Raw genomic sequence first — 19,247 nt, forward strand, 5'->3', positions numbered from 1 at the left:
GGATATTCCCCGCACCAGATCCGAATTGATGACCAAAAAGCCCCATCCCATTGGACGAAACTATTACAAATTTTTTGTATGCTGTCAAATAAAAGACAAGTATTTTTGGAGTTTGATTTGGAGATACAGGCAGGGTGTATCCGACCGATGTTATTCCTGAAGATGATCTTTGTAGCGTAGTTTCACCTCGTACTACAGTGTGTTTCAAAAGTAGCGTAACCCTAACTCTCATTGCTTTATAAGCATGAACATGAAAGTGAACATGAAAAGTGGGAGTGATATTCACACCGGGTTTTCTGAGCCATGAAGCGTTATCCATTGAGATATTTTAAATATCTTTCCTTCCCAAACCACTAATTAGAGGAAATTCTCATTAAAAGCTCAATTCAGAGTTAATTCATATTTACAGAATGCACCGATTCGGTGATGCACTTTCTTATTCCGAGATTCGAGTCCCGGCTTTGGCATGGGTGTTCTTTCAAAGTGTCCATCAATTTCATCTAATCATGACTCATCCTCACAATAGCGATCAGCCAAAAGTGGCAGGAAATCGACGAAAAATAACAAAAATATTTATTTTTCCATAATACCAAATTCGAGGTAGAAAAACAGGTAAGAAATTATATGAGGATCAAAATTCGAAGTTATATGACTGGTGACATATTATTCTGTATAGTTATATATTATTTAACATAGTATTTTATGAATTCATGATTAGTGATTTTTTGTACAACGTGAAAAAATATTTTAATGCCATTTAATCTGTTAGTAACTCTGATAGTCGAGTTTTGTCATCGTACAAATCGTACAAAAGATTGGAAATTATAATTATGTCCTGAAATGGAACTTCTGAAAGAATTCTTAGATGCACCTGGCTACCCTGATTAGACTTTCTCATTAGATCAGAGGTATAGTCTAAGTAAGTGTTGCCAGGCACAATAAAATTTATACTCTATTGTAAAATTTCAAGTTTACTATTTTTCATGCGGTTGTATGGCGGACTTGGGTACATGTTCTAATAAGCCAGAATTTTCTTTTCACTTCGTCCTTAAATCGCTATTCTTGCATCCACAAAGTGCTGTGTGTGACCTCCATTGCATACAAATCACAGATCAGGGTGGCACAAGTAAAAAAAAAAATCCAATTATGACTGTGATAATTTCTTATCCCCTTTCCTCCCCGAATTTTGCATTCTGGAAAACAAATCGCTCTGAGTCATTTATTAATTTCTATAGGTGACTAAACTGTCAAACACATATATTAAAAAAATTCAATTCAGGAGGCTTCCAAATGAAGAACAACTTATGTAAATGTCTGATTAAAGTGACGTGGTGCTCTCGTCACTTTAAAAGACAGTCCTGTTCATCGTACAGAGAAGTTACCATCAATCCATTGGAACTGCAAACAACAAAATTCCCAAGGAATAGGGATTTATGGTCGTCCTATGTTACAGGTATATGGCTTTCACAATTCACCAAGCAAATGTGTTCAATGATTTATGAACACCCTGTATTTATAAAGACTTAAGATTAGAGATCGGATATTGCATATTTTCGACAAAAGACCAGTACTTGTATCCTTGCAAACACCATCAGCACATACAACAACAATACCTGAGAGAAAATTCCACATCTACTGTCACTAATAGGAGTGTAACGGAAGAAGACAGCTCATGTCAACAAACATCTACATTCATTGGATTTATTTACAATATTTTACATTTCCCAGCATCCCAATTAGTTTACAGAGTCGCTCATTTGTTTGCATACCGCTTTACACACAAACATACAAACATGTTTCCACAGATATGTATTCACATGTATAATATTATTTTTTTATTACAATTACTTTTTTTTCATCGATTCATTAACATTTTTCAGCAGCTTGAACTGTTGGTAACAATACAACATTCTCCACTTTATCGCATTTTGTTTGCATTATAAACAGAGTGGATTGGGTTCACAGTTTGACATGGAAACTGAAACTCTTTGGCACATTGTTATCATATCAAATTCATTGTCCCTTTCGGGTAGACTTGGAAGATATGCATACAATATTTCCTGGAGACTTTTCTTATGGGATATGTTTTCTTTATTTTTCGTCAGCATTACAATAAAAAAAATGTTACCACTTTATTCAAAGTTCCTGGATGTATGGAACAGCTTTAGTAAGCTTCTGGTTCGTAAGAGTTTATGTTTTAATATTTGTTAAATGGTTTGGATTTAAGGAGTTTGTTGCAGATAAAAGTCTATGGTAGTTACTTTTGTAAAAGAGTAACAACGTTACAGTTATTTTAATGCTTCTCAGAATGTTGAAGACAATGATTCTTCATGAGCATGCGACGTTAACTTGAAATTACCATTGTCTAATGCTCCTACTATTTATATACTAAACAGTAGGGATGGCAAAATCCGGATAACGGATATATGGATTTCAAATTATCCGATATCCATTTCCGATGCAACGGATAGTTTGTATATCCGAATAGCCTGTAAAACAGATACACGATAAAACTGTTCTGATGGTGCACACATTCGGATATCCGGAACATTTCGGATATCAGGATAATTTGAATATCAGGATATTTCGAATATCCGGATATCGGATAACCAGATAATCTGGACAATTCCGATAATTCAAGTATCCAGATAATCCGGATATCCGGATAATTCGAATATCTGGCTAATACGTGTGTAAAGTAAAGTGCTCCCCTGTGCTATGCACCATGCCATGAAGGCGAATGGGGGGGGGTTAGGGCCCCACATTTCTTGATCACGGCCGAAGATGGGGGTGATGTGATCAGCACCACGCCCCTGGCCGCCTTTACCCCCCCAGAGTTTATACGACTCTGGGTGGGTGCCGGAGCAGCTTGAAGTGGATAATACGAATATCTAAATAATCATGGTATCCGGATAATTCGAATATCTGGATAATTAGGATATCCGGATAATTCGGATATCTGGATAATTTGTATATCTGGATAATTCGGACAATTCAGACAAAGTGATGATTCGGATATCAGAATAACTCGGATATTTGAAATCTGGATAGAAAATTATCCGACACGGATAAAATGTTATCTGAATTTTACCATCTAAATTCGAAAGAGCATCTCGTCTTATTGCCGGTTGTGAGGATCGAAACTGCGGCAGACATGTGAGCTTACTACAAATCTGGTGCAGTAACCAACTACAAGGTAAAAAGGCGAGATGCTGTGGATTTGCAGTAACATCACAGGCATGTCGTAGGGTCGATCCGCATCACCCAAAGAAGAAATTTCTTCATCTGAAGACGAGAGAGGAGATGTTCTCTCTCTCTCGAAACGTAGTGTTGGAATAGGTTAAAGTAATAAGCATTAGACAATGAATAATGTCCAATTAACATTGAAAGCTAATACAGTTTCTTTGTTTTTTTTTAAAAAAGTAACACTTTAAACAAAATTTTAATCTACAGGAACAATAATTCGAAATACGTTATCCATGTCTGAACTGCAACTCATAACCATTTACAATTTACACGGATTATAATAAAACTCGTGTGTTTAAATGTGAACATATAGAGGCAAAATTCAAAGTTCTGTAAACCTCTCATACTTGTAACAAATTTCGTCACGCAAAACATTTGCTCGTTGCAAATGTGTGCATGATGATTAATATTCTCTTCCTTTTTTTACTGTGAAAATAACTGTTAATTTCGTTTACCGTTACCTGAAAAAGTAACAGTCTTACAGTTTAATTTTAAAACGTAACTAGTTACCATCATTCGAAAAACTTTCTAATAACTGTAAGTAACTCTTTACTTCAAAATTCTAACGTACACCCAACAGCAAAAGTAATAGTAGGCGAATTTTTCATCACCTCTTTCATTCTCTGTTTCCCAGAATGTGGTGATCATGTAATGTGTAAAAACGTCAATGAGCAGAGGACATCATCTGCTTTGAATCAACAAAATTCCTTGAAACAACACAGGATTTACAATAAATAAGAATGAAAAAGAGCGATGGACAATTTGCCTACTATTATCTTTGCCGTTGGCTGTACAAGTAAAAAACCATGAAAGAGAAAAGTCTCGAAAATAATATTTCGAACTGGCACTTGCCATATGCAAAAATATTTACGTTTGACATTTGTTTCACGACAAGTACTAATGGGTAAAACTACGTCAATCAAGAAGCCCTGGGTTCGAGTTACGATCAGGGCACATATTTTGAAAGATACCGTCTGGACGAACGGATTTAACTTTCTACTTCTATTTTACATTACTTTTTTGACCTCTTGGCTTAATCGCGACGATGAAGATGAATGACAGGAGTTGATGATGAGATAAACACAACGATATTTCCACGGCTTAATAAGGTTCGAACTTTGAACCTCTGATCGTGTTGACCACCCCGCCACGGAGGCTAGAATGAATTGAAAACATCATTTCACTTTCTGGATTATTATTTCTTTTCCTCTTTAGTTTATTCGTGGTGCTGAGGATAAATTATTAATGAAATAAATTAAAGGATGCACGACGGAACGCTGGCAAGGACTCAAATCTTCAAAAGCGAGATTTCCACTTTGGATTTATTTTATAATCAAATTTCTTAATGCACTTCAATATAGAAGCATGCAGCCAAATAATTGCAGTTTAAAGAATGGTAGTCAGTAAACCAATGTCAGTAGTGCTAACCTCTACCAATAGAGTGCACGGTGGAGGCACATAGTGGTTCGGATCCCAATTGTAGGTCCAGTCCCGATTAGCTATTCTGTGCATAAAGTGGACTTGTAACAATTCAATTCAGTTTAATATCAATAGTGTAGTAGTGATATGTAGTTTAAAATTCCGCCCGACCCTTTGCCTTCTTCAGTAAAATCTCTCATGAGACTCTTGAAAAACTATACAGAAATTCAAAATTCAAGAAAATTTGGTACTGTTCTGTTTTTCTCCTACAGCACTGAATAGCAAATGAAACTTTGGACAATCTATTGTGTGGATTGTCTACTTGTTAGTAACAGAAAATATGCTTACGTCACCATGAAACTATTAAACTCAACTAGGCATGTATAATAAAAAAAAAGGATACATAAGCAAACATTCTGATAGTAATTTCTAAGTAAAATTAATTTAAAATAATATAAACCTGGTTTTACGAAAAAAATGTTTTAAATAAAAATAAAAAAGTGTAAATATTTTTTTTCCAACTCTCTGCTTGCTGTTATTAACAACACGGTATTTCCCACTACAATAGCGTTTGAAAGTTTAGGCTAATCGCGACGATAAGGAAGTTTAATGATAATGCTGTTTTGGTGAAACTTATGAAGGGACACTAAAAAAAGGAATAAACATGCCAATGGCGTATACACCCATGTTATGTGGTTCATATGCCCGAAAATTTGAAGTTGCAAGACTTCTCTTTTTTGTTTCACTTGCATTCTTGCATTACTGTTTTATTTCTATTATATCTAATTAATATATAATAATAATAATTGTTGCAATACACCAGGTCAAATTATCAGAATACCCCACTGACACATGCCTAAGGCAGGATACGTACCTTAGGTATGGAGAGTGTGAACAGTTCATTCAACTCGTTGAAGAACACAAGCAAATCGTATCGATTACCGAAAGCCGATACAGATACGGCACGGATAATAAACGATCAAGGTCTCTTGATCTGTTAGAAGGCCTAAGACTATAGTCACCTTGAATCCAGTTTCGACCGAAATTTTACACTGGCGTATACAACAGGGCAAACACGATCATGCACATAAGTGTGGGCGGTAACACTGGCACGAAGATGTACGGCTACGGAATTCAACCAAATCATTTTGTTGTTTGGTTAACAATAGCTTTCCATAAAACGTTTATTGAATTGGTTTACGAACGTCAAGGACTCTCACAATTCGGTGCTAGGAAAGTGGGGTTTAAAACTGAAGGGAAATTACCAAGTTCTAACTACATTTTTCATTATTGGTACATTTGTGTTTCGTTTACCCACTGTACCCCCTTGAGAATTACGTCGATTTTTTTAATCGACAGATTTCAATGTTTTATGTGATGTAGAAGAGGTTCCAGCGTTAGGAAAGCACAAATAACGGAGATATTTGATCCCAAAGAATGGCCCACGTAAGTTAAAACCTGCAATTTCGGAGTACTTTCGTAGCCTTTTGTTAGTAAAAACTGTTTGTATGCACACTGAAATAGCAAAAGAACATGTCAAGAATAACTATTAGTACCAAACCTAACAATCCTAAAACTACGTAAAATTATAGCTGCTGTTGTGGAAAGTCGTTTTGGGTGCTATATTCACTTGCGCTAAGCCTTCGGGTTGTTCTGCTTCACAGTAAAGGGACATGCTATGGTAACAGACGTACTTTACTTCACAAGAACACATTTCCGAGAGCTAAAATCAACTGTAAACGTTCATAAACAACAAAATCTTCATAAGCCATGCAATGTTTTTCACTTTCTCTAGGGGATAGGGTACAGATCTGTATTCAAACCTTGTAACTTTCGTGACGAGACCGAAAAACAAATTGTCAAAGAAACGCACGAAAATAAAAATCTACCAAATTTTCGTTAAGCCACTCTTTTCACCCTTTCCTATCGGCAATTTAGATACATGCTGTGTATTCAACGTTACTAATACACTCACGATTTGCCTGTTGCAATGTGGCCACCACATCACCATTACGTTTGTCAGTCGAACAGGACAGAGTAAAATTTCTGTCGAAATGGGATAAAATGTGACCATAATCTAACTATTGGCAATTTTCATATTGCACATTTTGTTATGCTAATTGCACATTCTAAACCAGCAATACAATATTCTGTGTATACGTGACGGATACATATAGCCGAGTCTAGAGTAAAAGCAACCGTGTCCGATTTGCCCTTGCACACTTTCAAATATTCTGTATGAAATAACGTACGAGAGACGAAACATGTGTGTTAAAAACCAGCAGTCCCAGCGAAAGTTCTGTATCAGAAAAATGAAAAGATGCACGATCAAAATGGTTTACTTTAAATATACTGCAATTATATTCCAAAAGCTGTGCAAGACGAAGCTTGAAGTCATGGCAAGGTTCGACAGCAGCCTCGACACGAACACGTACTGATTTCATGCTTGCAGTGCAGTGAAATACTCGGTCAAATATCACTACGTTGCAGGGGTTTACTTAACCCCGCAGGCGACATATCGTAACCAAAGCATGACAGAACTTCAGAATAACGAAATTATAAGACAAAACCTAGCCACGAGTAAAGCATACATGCAAATATAGGGCGGGGGCGAAGAACATAGCAAAACATTGAAACCGAAAACAAGAAGGTGATTGACAAAATGCTAAAATAAGGTAGAATACATACCATTAACGAACGTTCAGATCCACGCCAACCCGGGTCCATTTGCAGACACGTAACAGGAAATGCACACAACTAAACTGCCAGAATCGCAGGCTATTTGTAACATGTACTACATCCAAATGCTAGCAGCCAGAAGAGACAGTACCAAAACGGGTAACATAAACGCACTGCACATCAGATTATTTAGAAACTTGATTAAGAAATATTCTAAAACACCGATCCATTTTTCTTCACGATTGCCCGGAACTCGTCGAATATTCGACCGACGTGCAATCAAATCACACGATAACTGCTACCAGCACCCTCTACAAGCAACTTTGCCTTATCTCGTCTTAACCTGTTCACTGCACTTTCGTTCAGTAGTCGACTGTCAGTCAAGACAATTCCTTTGAATGGCTTATTTCTTGAGTAATTTTGACGCAGCTTTACAGCGCGAAATGTCAATGTTATCATCAAGGGCATAAACTAAACTATTAATAATGTTTCAAGTCGCTTTCAATTAATAAAATTCATATTACTTCCTCGTCTTAGACTCAAATAAATTATAATAATAAAAGATGCAAATCTGCAATTTGAAGGCATTTTCGGTTTTAATTTACCAGTGGTGGTGCCAAATTCTTAACTTTCCACCACAGCGAAACTACTCTGTGCTGATTGTTCTGTGTTCGAGTCACGATGTTCCTTGCAGAGATTTCATCAATTTTCCAATCTTCGCGATTAGATAATGAGTTAACATACCGATGTTAAATAACCAATTACAAAATATTAACATTGCAATGCGTTTAAAAAATGAATAAAATCTGTAAGCAATGGTTCATACGTATTAAGATATGTATTTCGTTAGTTTCCGTCGATCCCAAGTAAATTGCGACCATATAATAATATAATATAATTACACAAACTGTCCACTGTGGCATATGCCTATTCAACATACGTAAAAGAATATTTAAATCAAAGTTTGTTTTCAATCCACTTTATGTACAGATATGCTAATTTGGGACTGGAACTACAGTTTAAAGTGGAATCCGAAGAACTATGAGCCTCCATGGAGGATGAAACTCAGAGCAAGAATGAAGATTGAAGATACAAGCAACGATCATGGACACAGAGTAGAAATATAAAATATTTTGCGTAATAAACTTGAAATTTCTTGCAGTCATATGTATACCCTCATTAAATCGTGCAAAATCTCGGTGACTCTTTAATTATTAGAGAGATAATAACCCAATTAGTAGTTTAGCAATATTTTTTTGAGTACTAAACATGACTAGGTATTTTAAAAATATTCCTTTCTTTAACGACATAAACATCACAGAAAATATTTTCAGCACTCTCAATATTTTATGAAAACTTGCATTACATTAATTGCGGAAGGTCTCGATCTTACAGGGTCCAAGGTTCGAATTCCAGGATGGAAATTTACGTACTTATCCATTCTAATTTCTTATTTGATATACTTGACGTAAAGTCTCGAAATATCCACAAAATCGATCTAGAAGTTATAAGCTGGCCATTCTTTATGCACAATTTTCATCTCGACTTTTAAAATAAAATGACATTCAAAAATTTAGGGGGATAATTTTATAATTTATGCAAATAGATTACGAAATCGACAGTTGGTTCTAAATTTTAGACTCAAACAATAATAATCAAAGACGCAAATGTATAATTGGAAGGCTTTATCACTAAACGTTTTTCGTTTACCTTACATCACCGTGATACACTCGAATGTTAGAACTGTACATCGCTGCCGTAATTATTTCTATCGGTTAGTGTGTGTGAAATGAAAGGTATTTTTCATATTTGCTATCGATGTGATAGCATCATATTTGCCGCCCCCGTGGTGGAGTGGTTAGCACATCGCGCTACGACGCTACGGGTCACGGGTTCAAATCCCGGCCTGGGCGTGGATGATTGTGAATGTCCAATCATCAATTTCATCATGTCATCACGCAGCTCCATCTTCGCAAATTAGCCAAAAGTGGCACAAAAAGCTAAGTAAAATGAAGCAAATCATAATAAAATCAAAGTGTCAGCACTACTGCCGAGTGTCGTCCTCAGGTATTCTGTTCATGCATACATGTTGAAGATGATGAGTGTCCTCTATTTATGCTTTCTTGCACATGGTTGTACAAATATTACAAACCGGGGAAGCTTTAAGCTTTAGGCCAAATCCCGATTAGTTTATCTGACCATAAACTAACTTCAAGACAACCTTGCCCCCCTCCAAAAAAAAAAAAAACAGGTAAACCGAATTAGTTCGCATCCGGAAACAGTGCAAGGAAGTTGCCTTTTTAGTTTAAAAGATTTCTAACGTCTGCCCTTCCATATTTAAGAGAATGAATACGTCATAACTAGGAGAGGAAGCGTATTTTGCCCATTTGCATTTTTTTTATTCCTGTGCGGTACAGCATAGGCTTTAATGTTTTAAATTCCTTTCTTGTTGACTCGTGCCTATTTTGCATAATTTGCCTAAAATTGTCTTTTTTTTTGCTTATTGCAATTATTCTATACCGCTACTTCTCTCTCTCTCTCTCTCTCTCTCTCTCTCAAAGGACGCTGTAGAGGTCTTGCTTTGTGAGCGTCCCTTCATCAATTTCATGTAAGCAATGCCATATCATCGTCATGATTAGCCAAGATAACCGAAAAGCGACACGAAAATAATAATCATACAATAGAATAACAAAACTTCAAGCCAATAAATGAGCAAGTGAATAAGAGAATTAACAAGTTCACATTCACTTCCCATTTTGGCACATCTCTCGTGCCTACACACAGAATATAGTTCGTTTGCAATATCTAAAAGAGATAGTTTGTAGTAAGCAAAGATTTGTTTGAATAGGCAATAAACAAATAATTGTTCATCATAACCAAATTTATTTAGCAATCGTGCACGTTTGTTTGGATATATCGAGAAATTTGTTCAGCTTTATTCAATTTAGTAAAGGCCACCAATTTCTTTGTTCATGGATACAAATAAACGTAACTAAACGTGTTTTGTTAATTCAAACAAATCAGTTTTACATTTTTGTTGCATATTTTACAAGAGTTAGTGCCTATAAATCCACACCGTAGTCATAAATTATCAGAATGAGAAACACACATCACCTGCAATAGTGATGCATAATCAGAAATTTGAGGGCGACACTCGGTAATAGTGCAGAAAAGCCCACAGCAGAAAAGAGGAAATTAAGTTGGCAATTCATTTCATGTACAATGTCTGTAGTTTTGGTAAGTATTTTACCCTGATCAGATTTTCTTTCCAAGTATTGGTCTTACTCTTGTTTCTTTCTGCATGTGATTTCGTTACTAGCATCTATCACTCCTGCCAATAGGAGCGCTGTGAACTGTTGTTTAGTTAAGATGGCGACTTTTAAAGCTTGGCCTCAAAGATGGCGCCCTGAACCGGCGTGGATTGCGAAATGATGGTATGCACGAAGAGATCCGGAAAGACACGAGAACGCATTCGGAGGCAGGTCTCACTTATCACACAACACGTCAGCGCGCAATTTTCATTATTAGCTTAAATGTCTTCGTTGTTGAGTTAGGCTTGTTAGTTTCAGTTCAGATAAGATAACTGAAACTAACAAACCTAACGTAACAACGAAGTCATTCCACGCTGACGTCAGAACAGAAAGATTGCTAAAGTCTTGTGCAATAAGGCCGGCGCCCAGTGGCGGAGCGGTTAGCACCTCGCGCTTCGACGCCAGGGGTCCCGGAATCGAATCCTGGCCTGGGCATGAGTGTTTGTGTGTGTTCTTTCATCAAGTTCATCACATCAGCACTCATCCCCATCTTCGCAATTAGCCAAAAGTGTCAGAAAAGCGAAGTAAAATAAACTAAATCAATCACTTGATATTGTGCAATAAGTGAGACCTTTCGGTAGGCGCGCCAAGACGAAAACATTCTTCTCTAGGAACCATTCGACGTCTGGCGTGGAAATTCCGCAAGCCGTTTCTGCACGGCGGGCTGTAGTAGACGTTACAGATAAATGCATTTCTTCCTTTCAGTTTTAATTCCGTTCATCCTGATTTTAATCGTGTCTCCATATCCTATTTTTAACCATTCTCTGTACTGCGAAGTGAAAGCTTGCTTTTCCTAAGCCACACTACACGAACAACAGTCGCCATCTTGGATGTGCACCAGTCACCACAGCTCTGCTATGCTGGGAGTTGAAAAAATGAAACACACATTTGTAGAAACTCTACACATTGAAATAACATGCAGAAGGAAACTGAAGTGAGTTTCGTACTTTAAAAAGTACAGTCGGCTGAAATCAGTGTAATCACTTTGGGAGATATCACACCGATGCGACACGTTACACATGTCGTTTCGGAATGAGCCAATAAACAGGAACGTTTCACATCGTAACGACTGACAGGCCGCAGAAGGCTGGTTCGATTGGTTAAATCCTCAAGCGACACCGTGTCGCTTCGGTGTGAAATCTCCCTCACAGACGCCTTATGCATTTAATTCGGTACGCTTTTCGTTCCTATAAAAAATGTGTGAAACGTTGCTTAGAAATATTTCTGAATGTTGAGTTATTGTATCAATATTCCCTTGAGACAGTGTGTACAATTACAGGATTTTGTCACCAGGTACTTGGACAATGAAAGGATGGTCCTCAAAAACTCTTCAGCACAGCTGCGACTGATTTCGGCCATCGTTTCGAGGGAGTCCAACGTTTTTTTTTTGAGGAACACAAAAGTAAAGACTGGGATCACCCTTCGTTAATCGCCAACGACGCAACAGCATCTTGACGTTTCCCTGACGCAGACGACTTCTGCTCCTACACACACACGCACACACGCACGAAACGGTCGCTCCCAATTGGTCCAGCGAACGGTGATTGTAGCGGCGACACGAGCTGTCACTTGAGTAAGACGAGAATGGTCACGAGCACAGAATAGAGAACGGCAAGCGTTGACGACCTGGTGCCACTGTCCTCCGATCCTCCCTCGGAGTCTGATTGGCTGACGCCGTTGCTCATGGTTTGGTCCATGTCCGAGGAGTTCTCGCTGGGTTCCCGGAGGGGTCCCTGAAAGCCATTGTAGTGACCGAACTCCCCATCTTCGTCGCCGCCTTCTCCGCTGCCGAGGCGAGAGTCCGGCTTCTCCATTGAGTTCTTCACTCTGTACGGAAGCTGCATCTCTGGAAAAAGCGAGAAAAACAAGTCAGAAGCGAAGAAAATGCTTTTGTGTTGTTTGTTACGGCCTTGCACATTCGTTTGAATGGATGTTTTAAGTGTACAGATAGGCTAATTGGGACTGGACCTACAGTTTAAAATGGAACCCGAACCACTGTACAATGTACCTCCACCTGGTATCGAACCCAAAACCTCTTGATTACAAGGAGACGCTCTTACCACTACGCGATCAGGGAGGCCTACCTTGTACATTCGTGTAACGTTTAAGCATTCAAAACGTATAATACAAAATTTGTTTATTTTGGAATTTCCATATATCTGATGAAGTCATGACAACAGTTCAATAGTCTTAATGTGTTCATCTGTATGTGGTTGACTGATGGAGGTATGCTGCCAATAAATTTTATCGTTCTACAGAAGTTTGGTAATGATGACATGAAAGTCATTTGATTTTGATATTTTGTTACATTTGTCTGCGGAATGAAATTTGTGTGTTCCTTAGAAATACAGCGTGTTCCGTTCAAACCTCTCGCATTTCAATTCATCTTTGCTAAAAGGTTATGAAAAATAATGGAATGCGAGTGGTACTAGACGAAAGAGAAACTCAAAGAAAATTATTGCATGACCTCGAAGTTCGCCGTTCTCTCACTATGCAGCGCCACAACCCAATAAAGCACAATGGCGATCCGCAGCAGCGCACACAATCTGTATTCTGGTATGCAGAGACTAAATCAATCATTACAGTACAAATTAATTACCGGAGAGAATATGGAGGTGAAGCACCTGATGGGAAAACCATTAAGGCATGGTGTGCGAAGTTTTTGGCGACTGGAAGTGTTAATAAAGAAGGTGGAAGAAATTCGAGCAGGATTTCAAAATAACTTCCATCCTCTCCTCCGAAACACGTCGATGAGAACCTCCGAATTGTTTATTAACATTTCCAGTGAAGTTCAAGGTCATGCAATAAAATTCTTTGAGTTTCTCTTTCGTCTAGTACCACTGGCATTCCTTTATTTTTCATAACCTTTTAGGAATGATGGATTGAAATGTGGGAGGTTTGAACAGAACACGCTGTATAATGTAATTGTGATAAAATGAAAGGGGTACGAGATTATTAAAGAACAGAATGAAACAATGCCAACAAAAGAAAGATGGTGAATATTTTGCTGTACTCATATTTTGTACTCCAATTAATTACTCTCGTGCAAATAAATTCTAAAGAAACATGGACGTCCGCAGGATTTTTTCCAGGGAGTGGCAAGGAAGGTATTTTTCTCCAGGGGGCAAACAAAGAACATTTTCCCCCAAAATAGTGTTGTTTCCTACACAAACATTGCTTAAATTTGAATTTATGGTGTTCATACAATAATTAACACACATTATTATGGCTAAAATTAAATTATATGTGTGAAATACATAATTTTTGGTTGACTTTCATTTTCCAGGAGGGGCCCACGCCCCCCCTCCCTTGCCCCTCTTTCCGGACGCCCTGTAAAGAAAGTAAACTGTTTACAACAAAAGTTATTATCTCCAGATAGGAGCATCAGGTATGTTACTTTACTCGACAAGGATCGAAATGTGATTATTTCTTTTTGACCGTATTACAACTAGTTCTTACATTGTCTTATCTTATGCAACACCCTGTATAAATTTCCCAGCCACTTTGGTTAATCGCCATGATTAGCAGAATTAAAAAAGGGACGCTCACAAAACATTGTCAAAGGATGTAAGAGGTGACCTTTTCGGAAGCACTTGAATGTCAATCTCTCTTTTCTATAGAGGGCACCCTGGACTGCATTCTTACATACTAACGATGCTCTGGCGCCTAGACCCACATCTAGTATAAACCTATGTGGAGTTTATGTTTTGTCCTGTCAGCGTGTGTTTGTAGTTTTGTCTTATCATTAGTTTTATGTTATATCATAATTCATCCTCATCTTCGCGATTAACCAGAAGGGGCAGAAGAGCAAAGTAAAATAAGCAAATCAAATTATATAAATTGTCAATTAATACCAGGAGAGTACAAGAGGTCTAAAACTAACCGATCGCCCATTCATGATATCTAAAATTAAGTGAACACCCCTTGAGATATAGATTTAACTAGTCCTTTGATGTTTGAAACTAACTGATCCCCGCTTGACATCAAAAACTGATTGCCCTTGACAAACGCAATTAACCGCTCACATCTTGACATCTAAATTTTTTTGTTTGTTTTTTAGCGTCTCTTTTCTGCCACCGTTGGCTAATCGCGACGATGATGATGTGTGATGAAATTCATGAAGGGACACTCACAAAGAACACCCATGTCCAGGTCGGGATTCGAACCCGAGACCCCAGGCGTCGCTGTGCTAATCACTCCGCCACGGATGTAGACATATAGAATTAGTTGATCGCACCTTGACATCTAAAATTGAGCGAAACTTGGCAGTGTCTCGGTTTCGCCTCGAGTTGTTAAAATCACTATCTCGTTTTCTCTTTTGTCTCGAATTTACTAAGTTATGTCGCGTTCTCGGATTCGACTTGAATACTCTCGAAGTGTCTAATCTCATTCTCGTCTTGATCTTTTTACGATACTCTCTCTCGGTACTATCTCTAAATACGATTCGGAAAAATGACATGAAAAATGTATTAAACATATATAATTCTATGTAACATGTATAATTCTCTAATTGTCTTCCCGTATGAAATCCATCTAGGAAAAAAAACCGCTTTCTGCAGTGGTTGTTTAAAGAAGAGGGGCGAGTATCGTAACGTTAAGTTCCGTCCCATTGTTTTCAGAAACGTTGAGGGAGGAAGGGTGAAGAAAGAACGCAGCGAGAAGTGAAAAAAAAAGTATGTTAGCAGTGGAATTTTTGCACTTCCCGCTTGGCGTGCCGAAGATAATAAGGTTTGTGTAGCAACGCACTTTCCAGGTGTGTTACCAAATTCTCCCTTCCCCGGTTCCACAGTTACATTAGCGAGATGCAAATGAGAAGGTGTGCAGCCGCAAATGCTCCCCGCAGCATCCGAAATGGTGCTTCTGTTTCTCCTTTTCTTCATCCCAGGAAAAACCTTCCTCTCTCTCTCTGGCGCAACCGAGGTCATAGAGTTACGGAAAGTTGGCCGAGGCTCTGCTTTGACCTGGCCGAGAAACGAGAGCCCACGAAACGCGCAAAAAAAATTCCATCAATCTCAAGCGGCTCGGAATATTTAGCCCTGGGAGTAAGTCAAAACCTGATGCGTGCTTCTGAAGGAGTGATTTAATTCGTTTCTCCAAAGAGATCCTTTTGAGAGGACAATTTGATCCTTGTAAAGACTGGAGAGCTTTGCACCTCATGCAGATATCATGTAAGGATGCTTGCTTTTGTAACCACATTCGTCTTTTTGTTCATTGCTTTAGTTGAGTTAATCCTTCTGCCTTTGTTAGCATTACTCCAGATGCACACAGCGTGCTGCGAAAGAGAAAGATGTGGGTTCGATTCCAAGATAGGTCATGAATAATCTTCTTGTGTTTGTTTGCGTGATTTATTTATTTTCGACAATAAGAATTGGTTGATGCCATCCTCCGTGGCGTAGCGGTCAAGGTAACGTGCTTGATTGATTTGTTGTTTTAAGTCCACTTTATGCACAGTAAGGCTAATCGGGACTGAACCTACAGTTTAAAGTGGGATCCGAACCACTATGTGCCTCCACCGGGTATCAAGGTAACGTGTACAAAGAAGTTCCAGATTTGGAAACCCTGGATAAGGTATGTGTTTATAATTTGATCAATCCATTAGTCATGCTCATCGTCGTGATTGATCCATGTGGTAGAAAAGCGACGAAAAATTACAAAAGAGAAAAACAATAATATATGCTGTATCTTCAGTTTAATGTCGATTGATTGATTGATTTCATTAATTTGAATTTTACTTTTATGCCATTCATGTAAAATCGCGAAGATGACACTCACAAAGAACACCCATGCCAATGTCGGAATTCAAACCACTACATCGGCTCACAAGCACGCGCGTGTGAAGTGGCGGCGATTGGGTTCCAAAACTAGGGGAGGGCAAGATGCCAAAACTGGGGGCAAAGACAGTTTACTTTCCCTCGTAGGTAAGATTTAGCATAGTGCGGGGGCAAAAGTTGCAAAAAGTGGGGGAAACTGCCCCCCTTGCCACCCTAATTGCCTCCACTGTGTGTGTGTGGAAGGGAGTGAGTGAGTGTGTGTGTGTGTGTGTGTGTGTGTGTGTGTGTGTGTGTGTGTGTGTGTGTGTGATGGTGTGTGTGGGGGAGTGGGGGTGTGTGTGTACTGTATTAGCTTTTATTTGGTATGAAACACAACATCGAATAATTAGCAAAATAAATATTATTGCTTTTCTTTGAGACATTTCAAAAAATGTCCAGATATTTTGTAGTATTCCGTTTGTATGGTTCCCAAAGTGTTCACCGCGAAATGTTCCAATATTTTCACTGAAATGACACTTACTTGTTAGTCTACACATGGTTTTATATATAATCGTTCCAAATATGTGCTTATTTAGTACTTTTTACATATAATTTGTTTCTGAATTTGAAATATGTGTTTATTTTTTAACTTAAGACAAACTACCTAATCACACTAACTGAGCGTTGCAAGTGTTAAATAGGCCTAAATTCTGACGGGCGCTAATCTTGAAACACTAAGGGCGCCGTAAGACGAAAAGGTTTGGGATCCTTTGGTTTACACTATATTTTGGAGTGAAATTATGATAGTAATGTTTCCAATTCTGTTAGAGAAAACTTAGGTATTTCTCTCTTACTTAGGGACACGTGTATTTAAAAATATGTAAAAATATATATTCTCACGTCATGTACCACAGCAAATATTTTTCCTATTTCGACAGTTCTAATTTTTTAAATATACATTTCCGAATTTCCAATTACTTTCAAAGATTTCCCTGACTTCAAGGGATTATTGGATAGAACAAAAGAACAAAAGATCCTCCCAGAGCTTCGAACCCGAGGCGACTTTATTTCATTAAGTCCTTATGGCCATTTGGGAGTATGCTGACGGGGCAACACTGAGAGTTCTGTTCCCTTATGGCGTCTTGCACTCACCGTACAGCCTGATGTTCCCCTCAGCATCCCCGATGGAGTTCTTGGAGATGCACTTGTACCCTCCGAAGTCTGACTTGTTGAAGTTCTTAATGGTGAGCCTCATTTGGACGCTGTAGTAGGAGCTGGCGATTTCAGTCATGTGGTATTTGTCGTTCGAAATGATCATTTCCCCTGAAATGAAGATAATGTTACATACGTGAATGATTTAATTTGCTTTGAACATTGTTTTCAGCAAGTAATTGCTTAAACATCCATGAAAAAAGTGATTGTTAACAGCAACCTGTTTTTATTAAATAATCTTATACAATTGTTTAGAATTATCAAATTATTCAGTAACAATTACAGAATTTAGTAAAGATAACCATATAATTTAGTATTTTGCTACTAAAAGTTCAACCACACGTTTTATGGTAAATTTTTAAAAATAACTTCTTTCTGTCATGAATAGATTCTCTCGGGCTATCGACCAGGTGAGTTGTGGAAAATATTCCAAGCTTTCGAGAGCTAACGTCAGTCTCATCTTCCGGGTTGAATTTAGCTCTCGGAAGCTTGGAATATTTTCCACAATTCACGTGGTCGATAGCTCAAGAGTATCAATTCATCATTCGTCGCCAGGAAAGCTTCAAGTCTAACTTCTTTCTGTGTAAAATTAATTAAATTTGGTTCCTTACTATTCTGTTAGCTTAAAAATTCAATTTACTTCGCTTCAACTGCAATTCCTCTGGTAAGGATTTAGAAACATATTTCAAATTCAAAAAATATAACGGAAATATGTGTTTATAGCAGTTGTTGTGCTTAGAGAAGTACATTGTGCAAATATAGCCATTATCTATATTCTGTGTCAGTGTTCCATGTGACCCAAAATTTAATAATATGTTATATTGTTTATCATTAATAAACCATTTAACACACACACACATTCTTCTTTCCTTTTCTACTTCATTCGTTCTTCCTTTCTAATTTTGTTTCACTTTCTTATGTTCTTATCTCTCTCTTTTATACCTCTCATTCTTGGTTTCTTTCTCTGTTGTTCAATCATTTTCTTATTCTTTCTTTCCTTCTGTGCCTCTCCTCCCTCTTTCTCTCTCTTACCTCTTTGTTTCTTTTTTCTATCTTTCTATCTCTGTTTCTTTCTGCATTTCTTCCCTTCTGTATCAGCTTCTCTTTCTTCTGCTCTTCTCTCTTTCTCTCTCTCTTTCTGTGTGTGTGCGTGTGTAAATAATATTAAAAACTATTTTATTTGGATTTCTTTTTCTGTCCTGGCTACATTTTAAAATTTGTTTCCAACGAGGGAAAATAAATTTCCTCCCCTCTGAGAGGATAATTTTCAGAGCTAAGACTTAATTCTAAGTTGGGATGGTGAAAACTGTACTGTCATGAAAAATCTGCTGTTGTTAAGGACTTATTAAAAATCAAGTTGAAATTCTCACGACTTCCGCCCTTCCTTGAAACTCAACTTTTGCTTCGTGTATTGCCTCTTGGTGGTTTGGTTTGCCTACCAAAAGGAATCTCAATTATAGCAATTTGTGGGATGCCCTTTAATGATTCTATAACAACGGCAATCGTCCGATGCTTGTTGAGTGGGATGCAAAAGTATTACCAAGCAAAATTGTCCATCACAATGTTTATTCTAGTTTGTTTTACGTAATGAGAGGTTTCCGAATTAAAACAAGAGACCAAGCAAGCTTCT

The 19,247-nt window shown here is 37.9% G+C and overlaps 1 protein-coding gene across 5 annotated transcripts in view; it reads right to left on the reverse strand.

Annotated features, from left to right (window-relative positions):
* Positions 1-1,729: 1,729 nt before the first annotated feature.
* Positions 1,730-19,247, reverse strand: part of LOC146002935 (lachesin-like) — a 638,337-nt gene continuing 620,819 nt past the window's right edge. For all 5 annotated transcript variants that reach the window (XM_083141112.1, XM_083141096.1, XM_083141100.1 and 2 more), the window contains 2 exons: positions 17,558-17,728; positions 1,730-12,501 (listed from right to left, as the gene is read on the reverse strand). In XM_083141112.1, coding sequence (XP_082997238.1) covers positions 12,221-12,501; positions 17,558-17,728 — 452 coding nt within the window. In that variant the 3' untranslated portion in view covers positions 1,730-12,220. The remainder of the gene's footprint in view (positions 12,502-17,557; positions 17,729-19,247) is intronic.

The sequence above is a fragment of the Lepisma saccharinum genome, chromosome 1 (assembly GCF_977018435.1).
Source record: "Lepisma saccharinum chromosome 1, izLepSacc3.1, whole genome shotgun sequence".
Taxonomy (NCBI): Eukaryota; Metazoa; Arthropoda; class Insecta; order Zygentoma; family Lepismatidae; genus Lepisma; species Lepisma saccharinum.